We start from the raw sequence: 13,445 nt of genomic DNA, 5'->3' as shown, positions 1-13,445 counted from the left end.
GGATGGACAGCTTGTATTATTGTATATTAGATAATAGATAGATAGATAGATAGATAGATAACTTTATTTATCCCCGAGGGGAAATTAGGTCAATATGTTGTATTGATGGATATACATCATCCTTTTTGGATACACATCATGCTGATGCACCACATTTTATGAGCTGTTAATATACTTTGTAAGTCAAAGTCTGATCTGCAAAGTCACTATAGCTGCAAAATAAATGTAGTGGAATCAAATGTACAACATTTCCCCCTGAAATGCAGTGAAACAGAAGTTTGAAGAAGAATAAAAGGGAAATGAAACAGGTAAAAAGTGCATTGAGGTTGAACTTACAGGACTTGAGCACTTAGTTGCTTTTAACCTCTGGTAACATACATTGTGTTGCTGTTTTATAAGTGTATAAGAGAGTATAAGAATGTTTCGTCTTCTTGAGCATTTATTTAAAAAAAAAATCTGAATTCAGTGAATGTTTGTTTTAACTTGTTTGACTGACACATTTCCTGGATTTCATCCAACGTCCCTACTTGATTCCGAAGGGTTAAGAGTGAGCGGGCTACTCTACTGGGGAAGCACTAATCAGCTCGGAAACATTTGCTGCCCTTCTGGCAAGGTCGAAGGGGTCACGGTCCCTGGGCTGGATGTCCACTCCATCCCTCGCTCTTCCCCCTCCTGTGGTGAAGCCCAGCCCCCCCTCCTCCCCTTGGGGCCTATAGGCCCTGCAGGCACAATCACCGCACCACAACTATAGGCTCAGAGAAGCTGGCTTTAATCTATATGGAGCCCTGGGATGGACTGCGGCTGTCTGTCCATCAGTGTCTTGCCTTGACCGTACCCAGGCGGCCCTGGACCTAAGCTATCGACTCAGACAGGCCGAACCCAGATTTCTGATTGGTCTGCAGAGGCGTCCGTCGGGCCCCTCCTGCTGTTTGGTCAGCTGATTGATCTGTTAACACTGGCCGCTGGACGTGTGTCCCTGAATTTAATTTCAGAATTCATTTCTGGGAGACGTGTGTGTACAGAAATGATGTAGAGTCCCGGGATCGGAGTGAAGGATTGAGGGTGGAGGCGAAATAAAATTGCAATTTAGATTGCGTTCTTCCCTCCATCGTTGGATATTTGGAACGTGCTTGACGGGAACACCGGTCTACCCTTAAAACATGATGTTGTTTTCATCTTATGTTAACTAATGTGATTGAGAGTGGCCCACATTCAAGTCTTTGTGCCGACAACTTTCTGCTCTCCAAGGGTTGCATTCCTCTGGGTGCCAGACAATTTCTCACTAAAATGTCTTTCTATCTTCCATGCCATTGGATACATTTTGCCTTTCGGGCACTGTTTATCCGTCTGTTTCTGTGATGTAGTGTTGTTGGAATGTCCAAGATACTGGTTATCTACAATACACAACTAGACCTGCAAAGGTGCCTTTACCCTCATTGCATTTCATCACTTATTCCCAGTGAACCGCCTGTTGTCAAAATAATAACAAGTGTTAAAAAATGCAACGTGCGTCAGGCTGTGAGGTTAGCTAGTCCGGATTCATTTTACAGCTCATAAAGCACAACAATGAGCGGGTGTGTGGATATTGTCCACCATGGATTTCCAAGTCCATTCTGCCATACGCTTCTCTGTTATCAGAAATACCCATAAAAAACACACAGACAATGAAATAAATGCGGTGGCCGAGACAATGCCCGCGTTAGGAAGTGAGAGCTGATTTGATGGAGTCTCTCGTTCTCCCCCCCCCCCCCTCTGGCCTGCTGCAGACACAGATAGGTGGGGGCTGCTTGGATATGCATCACAAAGGCTTCCTGCAGTATTGATCCGCAGTGGGTTAAGGCAGTCTATCAGCAAATGTCCCCCTCTCTGGGAAAAACAATAGGAGATTAAAAACACACAGCTTGCCGGGCGGGAGGCTGCCGATGGGCCCTTATCTGGGCCCAAAGGTCACTGTGTACAGATATAATCCACTTTCACTTAACAGCTTCATTTAAGGCACCTCACATGCAAATAGTGGCATTTCTTGGTCTAATCAAAGATGGAAGGTTTGTTTTACAAGAGGCGGGCGAAGCTGAATTTTCTGCCCCCCGGGGTTTTCACTGGCAGGAAGCTGAAACTGTTAAATCTTTAAAACTGTAGAAGACATCTGCATTTCCTTTTTTTACCAACCACGAAGCGAGCAAAGGTGTGTGACAGCGTCTTTGTGCCGATGGAAGCAGCAGCTAAGCATTACGACTGTGTGGCCTCAAGGCTGCACTTATCAATCAGGGTATTTTATTCTAGTACACAGGGGCAGAAAATAAATAAAACACATACTACACATCACACAGACCTATCACATACAATTATTGCAGGTAAAATGTCATTATCAACACCCGTCTTCAAGATGCACAAAGACTCCTGCTGCAGTCAGACCGAATGTGTGCAGTTCCACTATGTTCTCCATCTTCTCTTTTGCACGGGCGGTACATTTATACAAGGTCCCTTATCACTGCCAGCTAATAAAAATATGACTCACAAAATCCTGGCACGCACCGCAGCATCGTCATGGCATCACTGTAGTCTCTGCACACTGCTCTTTTTATACCTACACCATTGGTTAGATGTGTATAGAAGCATAGCAAGACCCTGTTGCTCTGAGCGTAATGTCTATATTACACATTAGGTAATTAGTAACATGATGACCATATTTGACATCGCTGCTTATTAACTTTTTCGCACTATATTTGAAATAACACGGTGATTGTTTTGGGAGCAGTGTGGCACAAAAAATATATAAGCAAATCCTCTGTGATTGTGATAAAAACATATATTAGTAAAACACGTCCAATTTTACAAGCATTTACGTGCCCACATAAATCATCCAAATGTCAGTTAAAAAGGAAACTACCTTTAAACTACCTTTGTAAAACTCAATTGCTGACATGAAAACAGAGACAGCACAAGCACATCTAACCTACAATGTCTCTCAAACATTCATTCATTCATCTTCAACCGCTTATCCCGGGGTGGGGGTCGCAGGGGGGCTGGAGCCAATCCCAGCTGACATCGGGCGTGAGGCAGGGTACACCCTGGACAGGACGCCAGTCTATCACAGGGCACATAGAGACGAACAGAGACAGACAACCATTCACACCTACGGGCAAGTTGTAGAGTCATCAATGAACATAACACGTGCATGTCTTTGGATTGTGGGAGGAAACCCAGGGAGAACATGCAAACTCCACACACAACTCACTTGACTTTATAACCAAGTGTCATAAACTGTGACACCAGACGAGGCGGGATGCATTTTTGTATTTTATTTAAGTATGAAATGCAGCTTTGTAAACAAGTAATAATAACAGTAAAACAAACATGTCCATTGAAAGTCAACTGAAATACTGTGAACATTTGTACGTCAGTATACTGATCTGTCCACATGTTAGATTTGTGTCGCATTCAGTTAAACTGTAGAGCAAACAAACTGTTATATCACAACCCCAAAATGAATGCAATGAGGAGTGGAAGTCTCTTTAAAAAACAGCTTTGTAACTTGTGATCAAAACTGAAGAATTAAATAAAAAAACATCAACGTAAATCACTACAGCAGAGCTGCTGTGTTGGCAGCGGGGTGTGAGGTCAGTAGCGGTCTTTGGGCTCGCTGAATTTGCGCTTCTTCTTTGGTGCGGAGGTGGACGGTGTATCCTGGCTGTTGGGGATGTCGTACTGTGAAACCTGAAAGACAGCAGAGGAAACGCCCGGTTGGCAAGAAGTGAAGCACAGAATCGTATGTGTCGGCTGAAAGACAACATCCCACTCTGAGAAACCAAAGCCGTGCTGAGTCATCTGTGAAACAAACAGGGCTCCTACGCATTTTCCATGTCAAAATCCTTCTTAAATCTTCAGTAGAAATGCTTTTTTATGCAAAAGGACAGCTTTCAGAAACGAGGAACGGAGGAAATGTGTACAATGTATTCAATTATGTGAATTTAAAACTGCTCTATGCCGGGAATTAGGGAATGGCTCCAGAGACCTTGAAACCAGAGTTTATTAACACTGTAAAGATGAGTTTCTCACCGTTTTGTCCTTCATAGCTGCCGGCTTCTTGTTGTTCACAGTCAAGTTTGTCTCCTGTCCACACACACACACACACACATGCCACACACACACGACACACACACACACACACACACACGACACACACACACACACACACACACACGAGAGAGAATCATCTGCTGTGCTACATAACTTTATCTCCTTTTCTACCACCAACATTTGAATATTTAATAACTGCTTTCTTAAACCCTGAAGACTCTCCTTGTGTGTTTAGAAATAAAGTATGGCGTTCTCTCTTCCCGTCTGTTCTAACTTGGATCACAGGGCTACGTTTACATATTCTTAAATAGCCCAGCTGTACTGTAGGTCAATGCATGTGAACATTAAACATTAAACGAACATTAAAATAACATGAGCAAACTGTTGAAAAGCCTAGTTGAGATGCTCAAAGAGCATTACAGGTACGCTGTGGCTAACCTTTGCTCACTAATAGAGATCAATACTGCTGATTGATTAATTCATTAACAAAACAAAGAGAGCCAATCACAGATCATAAAATAGTAAGTGAACGATCAGAGCTTAGCACATGAAAGTGGACTATTTCCTTATTTATTATTTATGGTTGTGTTTTTTTTATTATGATCTCCTTTACTTTTTAAATACAACCAGCTCTACATCGTTGCAAACAGCTCTTTTGCGTGTAATTGTGTGTCTGTGCGTATGTGTTTTTACACGTGCTCCAGATCAAATAGAACAATGTGTGAGGAGATAACTGGTGGCTGTATTTGAGCTTCGAGTGGCTGACTGACCGTAGTGGACTTGATGATCCGTCCACTCCTGGTCCTCTTCAGGCCCACCTCCATGTCAGAGGTCTTCTTCACCAAAGTGTCCATCTGAGAGGGGACAGATGGTCCGTAACGCGACCGACCGTTAAGTGCACTCCAAGTGTCTGTTTGCTTCGCGTTGACACAGAGCCTACAGTCATTGTGTAACCCTGTAAACTCTGTGGACCCTCAGCATGATTTGGGGATTTCTTTTGCACATGAATAGTAAAACCAGCGATTAAAGGATTCTCTTCACGTGCGTCGTGCGTGCGTCTCTGCTCACACCGGTCGTTATAAAAACAAACCTTGAATGAAATTTATTGTGAAAATCTTTCTTCAAAATGCTTTGTGTGGGCTACAGAGTCACCTTGAATGTTTCATATTTAAGTATGGATGATTATAAAAACAGGATTAGGGACTATTTGACCACTGAATGCACATACCCTGTTACTCAACACGGCTCATTCATTGGTTGATATAATTTGCTGGGTTTGGTTCTTTTATGTGAAACTTTTAAAGCTGCTTTTTTGGCCAGGGTTCCCTTGTAAGAGAGTCCAAATCTCTCAAATCGTAAAATAAATACCCAACATGCCCAGATGGAAAATGGCAGACAAAAACAAACGACAAATATATTTTTTATATATATACGTTTCTCTTTTCCTCCATGAGGCATTTACTTGCTGGTTATGTTTTGAATTTTCACCCATTTCCACTTGAGAGGAAACAGTGATGAGTGAGTCACGCTAGGGTTGCACTCATGGATTTGAGTAAGTTGAAAGAAAACATCAGTAGAAAACTGCACTAAAAGAAGCAGAAAGCAGAACTGAGTATACTTTAATATCGACTTATAAGGCAATATTAAACATGTCATATCACACATTTCCTTGATATCATGCAGCGCTAAAAGGATATAGTTATTAGGTTGAGTTTATGTATTGTATAATTTAATGTATAAATCTCCCACATAGTGTCCAAACTTAAATATGAAACCGGTCTTTTTTATTTTCTGACCTTAATGTATATATCATATATCTGATGAAGGTTGTAAAGCTATAAGCAGACAGTGTGTGGGAGTCTTTCGCTGTTTTTATGATTACACTTTCCTCCGACGCACCCGTCACACATTCAGGTGTGCAGAGCTTTCCTTCAAAAATGTGTCAATCTCGCCTTCTGATGCAGAAGGTTGAAATAATCTTGTGTGTAACGTGCTCACAATGTGAGGTGTAGTTACGTCACCCCTACCTCTGTGGCTTCCTCACAGCTCTCGATCTTCTCGTGGCAGCTCATCTGGATCTCTTGGGTTCATAAAAAAAAGATGATGATGTTCAGGTTAGTTCAATAAGTCTTAGTCAATATTCTGAGTTATTATTTCTGGATAATAAGGGTCTCTGTAAGTTTAACAAACTTGAAGAAGAGAACTCACGCTATAACAACACTTCAAAATTGGTAAAAGGGTAAAAAAAATCAACAAAGACGACAGCTGATTATAATAGCATTCAACCCCAAGTGAAACCTTCAGTTAACATACTTTCTAAGTATTAAAGTACCTGATGACACTCTTTTGAATCCCTTTTATGCAGTTCACTCTAAGACGACTACATCTACCAGTTTATTGTGATCTTGAACATGTTTAAGATTTAACTTCTCCTAAAAACCTGCAGTCATTTCCTGCGTTTTGGAGACATTATACAACACAAACAAGGACAAAGTGAACCCTGGAGAAGTGAAGATGAACTCAGTTGATGTGAAAAAGGAGGAGAATTTACCAGTGTTGTCCAACTCCGTGTTCTCGTCGTCAGGCTTCTCCACGTCTTCAATCACATGAGTCTAAAGATTGAAAACATGTTGTGATCACAAAACGTCAACACGCTGACCGCGACAACACACTGCTTCTGATAACACACATGCTGACTCACACGTCTGACCTGAAAGCCTCTCTTGCGTTTGTAACATTTTGGCCAATTCATGTGTCAATCACAAAAATGTTCAAATCAGTGTAAAGTGTCTTTATTACACCTTTGACTAAAAAATGTCACACTGATCCTAAAACTGTTAACGCAGAGAAAATGACCTCAAAGCAAAAATTATTGATTTACTGCAGATATAACATGTAAAACCTAATACATATAATAATACTGTCACATTGGAGAGGTAAGACGCGTTCCATTATTTATTGGTCTATTGTTTGTGTGCTGACCTGCGTAAGGGCGCTCTCCTCCTCCTCCATGCTCAGAACCCACTTCTCTGTCACATGAACACTCTCCTCCACCTGCAAACATTTAGCAACATGCACAGCTGTCAATCACATACCGGCTCCCAGAAGGGCTGACTTTATTGAACCTTGTTGATTAGGAGACAAAGGCCAAACGCTGTCCGTTAGAGGGGTGGTTTAACAATAACTCACTGTCTCCTTCAAGTGTGGTTTAATGTGTTATTTCTGTCCTTCTATCTCATGCTTCCTTTCATTCACCTGCTCCAGTCTTTGTCTCTCTGTGGCCATGTCCAACTTCAAAGTGTGGAAGGGAGTGACCACCTCGCCCATGGTAAGTTTGACCGGTTCCTTCTCAAACTCCATGGTGTCGCCGTCAGACTCCTTGAAGCCCGGCGGCTGGTAGTCTTGAGGAGTGACTGGAAAACAGACAAACAGAGACAAACAGTGTGAAAAACAAAACCTTAACAAGAAAGAAATAGCACGTCGGGCCAAGCCTTTACACACACATTTTCTCAGCCCAGCCAATTTCTTCACACATTCTGATTAATGTGGTGCCGGATTTTATAAACAAGGAATTCAAAAGAGGTAAGGATGTCTGCCACATTAAGCACAGTAAGGGCGCACTCACACTGTCCTAACGCACCGGGCCAAAACAGGTTTTTCGGGTCAAGCCTAGTGCGTTTGACCAGTGTGAGTGCAACTGTTCCGCGCATAACTGCTGCCAGCTGGCCGTCCACGGCCCGTCTGAGAGAGAAGGGCTTTTGTAGAGCGCGTTTGCACATGTACGAGCACAAGCGTGCGCTCGTGTACGAGCACGAGCACGAGCACGAGGCCTACGGTGCTTCTGACGTCATTTATGTGCGCCTGTTCGGACATACGTAGAAAATAGAAGGTCGGACCATCCACGGACATTTAAAACAATGGCGGCGAAAGGTTCACGTTGGTGTGATGCGGAGGTGGAGTGTTTACTGCAGATTTGGTCGATGAAAATATTCAAAAACAGTCGACAAGACGCACAAAAACTCTGAGGTCTATGGAAAGATTTGTAAACAAAGCGACGCATCGCGATGACTTCAATCAATGCGTGTGATGTGTTACGGCGTGATAAGGTATAGGCAGCAAGAAGCATTTGCGCAAGGCCCAGGCAGTGTGAGTACAAACGGGCCTGGGGCGCGGGGGAGAGGGAGGGGGCGAGTGTGAGTGCGCCCTAAGAGTGTTCAAGCAGTGCAGCTCAAGAAATTAGGTTTGGAATATTAAACATGTACAAAATGTTAAAAATCTTTTGCTCAGTTCAATTTATGCTTCACTTGCAGAAATGATGACTACTGGGGGCTTGTGTGTGTTTGTCTGTTACCATTTTCGTAGTAAGCCAGCTTCATGTTGAGGCAGACATTGTCTGGCAGAGGGCCCAGGTTCTGCATCAGAGTGTACAGCTTCCTCACCAGCAGGATGCTGGCCTTCTTAGTGTTGCCGCATGACATCGTCGACACGTTGTTGTTGTTGTTGTTATTGTTTTTGCTGATGATGAAGAAATTAGGCAGGATGAGAACTGAAAAACAACAACTGCTCCTTCACTCCAGTAAGCATAATGGTAAGTGGTAAAAAACAAACAGGTTTTCTTGTTAAGTTCTGAGGTGAGACAGCCACTGTGGATGTTGGATTAGAAAGTGCAGTCACACTTTAAAGGTGCTCAGGTGGCATGAGACTAATTATGACTGGAGTGACTAAAACTACTCAGATTTTAAAAACTCTACCCAGTTCTGCTGCAACTACAAGTCGCTGAATTAAGTATTTTAGCCTCTCAAGTGTGCCAGGTCCATTCAGAAAGATGGTTTTAAGGAATTACAGGCTTGAAATGGGTTAATTCTGCTCTTACTGAGACAGAAAATCAAGTTAAATCCTGGTATGTAAACGTAAAGTCATGATTCATACTTGCATTGTCCTTTTGTTTCTTCTCTGAATAGATAAAGGGTTTATTCGTGGATAAAAAAAAAATCTTACCTTTCAAAGTCCATCCGTGCTCCTTTTGCTGTGTACTGGATCCTAAACTGGTAATACTCAGTCACTTTCTGAAAGACAAGACAAGACAGATGCTGCATATGAGATACACAGTAATCATTTGAACAGCTTGCTGTACATTAGTCTAGCATTGTTCAACACCAACAATAGCAATAAGCTAACACGTATATTACCTGGGGGTTATCGGGGTCAGTGTAGATCTAAACAAAAAAGGGCCAAATGGGAAAAACATCAGCACCAAGAATATTTCTGGCCTCAGAGAAAAGATTACGACACGCTACAGTTCAGAGTCTTTGACTGCTAATAACTTTACTACAGTAACTTTCCCAAGCAGGCTCCTCACAGTGTATTTATCACATTTTAAACATTCAAAAAGACCACACAGAATAAATAAAAGATTAACAAAATACTCACAGACATAATGACTGTCCGCAGCTGGTGGGGAAAAAAAAAACAATAACTTAGACCACATTAGTTATTATGAGTCACAGGAAATAATATGTGAACAAGGACTTACTCTGCTGTTTATGTTCAGTTATGTTGTCTCATTCATAATGACTGGATCTGACGTACAGAACAAATCTTCTTACTCATGAAAACCTTGATTATGACTTACATACTTCTTCTGAATGGCCTCGAAGCATCCCTGCATCCTGGAAGAATTGAAAAACACACACGTCTAATTATCTGTGACACATATCCTCCAACAGTTTCCCACATACAGTGGAGACTGTTTTTGACCCTTATCAGCGACTGAGGCCGGTGAGTATCTAGTTATTTATAGTTATTTACCATTGAATAATCTGAGTGGAGCCAGGGCAGCTGCGCTCCTCTCTTAGGATCATCACTTTCTGATCTGTGGGAAGAAAGAAAGGGGAGGTAAGAATCTTTGTAAATATTTCCAAACTGTGAAATAGACCTTGATAACCACTGTGGTGTGCAGACAAATAAGTGTCCATGTCTCTAACCTTCAACATATTTGCTGCCGTAGGCTTTCTCTGGGAACAGGCCCCGGAGGTATGTGATGCCAGACATTGCGATGGCCAGGAGCTTCTTCATAACAACCAAGGACTGCTGCTCTGAGAGAACCTGATTCGGCAACAGCTGAGTATCCTGCACGAGTGAAACAAATGAATCACATACGAGTACTGCTTACTCATTAGTCAGCACAAACACTAGAAAGCAACCAATAGCTGCATCTGAACAAGTGAGCCTGAAAACAGAGACTGGAGAAGTCTGAATATTTAAAAAGACTCCATGATATTAATATTTGCCAAGTAATGAAAAATAAATGTTCAAAGATACAACCAGAATATAATTACCGATGGACCATGCTAGACAAGCCCTTCTTTCACCACAAACCAAGTGGTCTCAATTGCAGGTTACGAATGTATAATAATCCTAATCTGCAGAGTAACTATTGCCTACTTCAAGCACTCAAACTAAGGTTGTGAAGCAGATGTATAAAGGAGAATAAAATGGGAATAAGTTCTAGTAAGTTACATGCGTAAATTTAGTCACAATAACTAACATTACTTTTAGAAATACGGAGAAAATGTGGAACAGCATCAATAGACCAAAACAGTAGCATGTTGCACTTGAACCAGCTAGTTAGTTAGTTAACTATGTTTGCAGCATCAAAAACTACTGTTTCTAGATTAACGTTAGCTAATCCGGGATTCTCCGGGTTCTCCGGTTTCCTCCCACAGTCCAAAGACATGCACGTGTTAGGTTAATTGGTGACTCTAAAATTGCCCGTAGATGTGAGTGGTTGTCTGTCTCTGTTCGTCTCTATGTGCCCTGTGATAGACTGGCGTCCTGTCCAGGGTGGACCCCGCCTCACGCCTGATGTCAGCTAGGATCGGCTCCAGCCCCCCCACGACCCCGACAGGGACAAGCGGTTGAAGATGAATGAATGAATGATAATCCGTCTTGAGTAACTTCAACATTACCTGTGAAGTTCTAACTTGTTGTACACAAGCCATTGCAGTGTCGAGAGAGCCCTAAAATAAAAGCTGCAAAAACAAAAGAGAAGAATTAAACCTGTGAGGATAAAAAAGTGCCCTACAGGAGTGATGTGGCTAGCTAGTTTAGCACCATTATAGCAGCAGTGAGTAGCAATTAAAACACACACTTTATAACATGTATGCAGCGTTCATAACATAAAATGCAGCTCAAAGTGTTTTTCAAAAGAAATCAGTAAAAAAAACAATGCAATAAAACCCCTAAACCAGGGGTCTTCAGGGTTTTAGGCCAAGGACCCCTTCGCTGAAAGAGATCCTCTTCTACAAATACTGTATTAAATTGAGTTACACATTAAATTGTGCCTGTACACACAGCTTTTTGTGGTGCATACAATACCAAGATAGTACCAAGTAATGAGCATTAATAACATATTCATGTATTTAAACAAATATAATACATTTGAAAGGCACACTGAATCCTTAAACTTAATGTGTGCATGGCTTTCTAAGTGGCTACCTTGCCTATAAGCCAGTATCATCAAGGTTGTGTAATATTTTAATATAATATACACATTGCATTCATGTTAATGTATATTTTCAGACATATTTAAAAAAAATAAAAATAAATGCAAAGTTGGAAAGATTGTCAAACAACCCCCTGTTGAACATTTCTGCCCTAAAGAAATTAAAAAGATAAAAACAGAAGTAACACTGGTAATAAAACCTATTTGTAAACAGTGATAAAAACATGTTTAAGCTATTTACATTAGCTGTGCTGTATCACCTTTAGCAGCTAACGGAAGTTCACTGTAAGCTACAGTTAAAATCAATAAAAAATAGCTAATTATCCTGTTACATTTAAATTATGCAGCCACCTGCCGTGTTGACAGTGAACTTGTACTTACATCACAGCAGTGGAGGTTAAAAAATCACCCAAACAACAATATTAAACAAGCAGTGAGGCTTTTTTAACATCTAGTTTTAAGCTAGCTAACGTTAATTTGTGCTAATGTAAAAAAAAAGGAACGTTCCCGCGAATTGTTTGATTGACAGGTCAACAGGTTCACAGGCAGCCAATCAGAGGCGAGGGGGGCGGTGTCCAAACGTCTTTTCTCTCTTTCTTTCTTTCTTTCTTTCTTTCTTTCTTTCTTTCTTTCTTTCTTTCTTTCTTTCTTTCTTTCTTTCTTTCTTTCTTTCTTTTGTAGTTTTTTGGCGGTTGGGAAACAACTTTTTTGGTGCATTACCAACTGTTTAAGAGTGACTGTATAAAAAATAAGATTAAATAAATAAAATAACTTATATCAAAAAAATGTTTTAATTAAAAACCAAAAAAAAAAAAAATTAAATTAAATACCAAAAAAATAAAATACTAATCATGAAAATAAATATATTCCCAGACAACTTAGTTACCCTGAGAAAATGCTAAATAATTTGATAGCACTCATTTGAACTATTTTGTAAAATATTTATTAAATTAAAATGTGCTTTGTCTCTTCTCTTCCTCACACCTCTCATAATGTATAATGGCATGCTCTATTGTCCCTTCTTGCCCAAAGTAGTCACTTCGGCTTGTATCATGCTTGCCTATTATTAAAAAAAAGTGTGCAGCTGTTCAGACCATTGTGTCCAAATGTGATTCTTGAAACTACTGTCTCCTCTTCTCTGTTTTTTCCTGCACATCTCATTTCTCCACTTTGTCCAAAGGTCCAAGAAGACTGCAACAAAAAACAAAGAGAAGAGAAAGACAGAGCTGCTGATCATGTCATTTAACTAGTTATGCTGTATCCATTCTTTAATGCAGCACAGAGTATATAAAATTAAAAACCAGCATGTTGCATCGATAATACATATTTTGTGTTGGTCGGGTGCTTTGTGTGTTGTTGTTTTTTGTATTGTAATTTATTGAAAAGATTCAAGATTCAATCATTTGTTTTCATCATTTGTCCAAGAGTTATAAGATATTCCTTTATTAGTCCCACAAAGGGGACATTTCCTTATTACAGCAGCAAACATAGAAGAAGCATCGATAAGAAACAATACATTGTAGAAAATATAGAAAATATATTTATATTTATAGAAAATACATTTTAAATGTTTTAAATGTACACCACCAAGGTACAGAGGGAAAATATATATATATATATATAATTCCCAAAACAAATCTAAATGTAGAAAGAATAATAACATAAATTAAAATGTACAAAGAGAATATAAACTATAATAACAAAAAGGGGTCTGCTAAACTATAGGGGAGTCCATTTGAAACGCCTAAATGATCCAATAGTTTTTGCCAATTTATTATTTTTGAGTTTTAAGTTTTCCTTAGTGGTCAAATATGATTTAAAATCTGAATATTTACAAATATAAAAGGAGGGTAGGTGCTTA

General features: G+C 40.3%; 1 protein-coding gene across 1 annotated transcript; it reads right to left on the bottom strand.

Moving 5' to 3' along the window:
- Nucleotides 1-3,621: 3,621 nt before the first annotated feature.
- Nucleotides 3,622-11,081, bottom strand: hormad1 (HORMA domain containing 1; the record flags this gene model as incomplete). The annotated part of the gene is made up of 15 exons (XM_083917931.1): nucleotides 3,622-3,717; nucleotides 4,060-4,113; nucleotides 4,851-4,934; nucleotides 6,108-6,160; nucleotides 6,632-6,692; nucleotides 7,063-7,134; nucleotides 7,336-7,493; nucleotides 8,432-8,595; nucleotides 9,079-9,146; nucleotides 9,270-9,296; nucleotides 9,511-9,531; nucleotides 9,713-9,749; nucleotides 9,889-9,952; nucleotides 10,065-10,209; nucleotides 11,049-11,081. 15 exons carry the CDS (start codon nucleotides 11,079-11,081, stop codon nucleotides 3,622-3,624), a joined length of 1,137 nt encoding a protein of 378 aa, XP_083774057.1.
- Between the last annotated feature and the right edge of the window lie 2,364 nt (nucleotides 11,082-13,445).

Source organism: Echiichthys vipera, assembly GCF_963691815.1.
Source record: "Echiichthys vipera genome assembly, chromosome: 8".
NCBI lineage: Eukaryota > Metazoa > Chordata > Actinopteri > Perciformes > Trachinidae > Echiichthys > Echiichthys vipera.
This window is presented reverse-complemented; position numbering and strand designations above follow the sequence as displayed.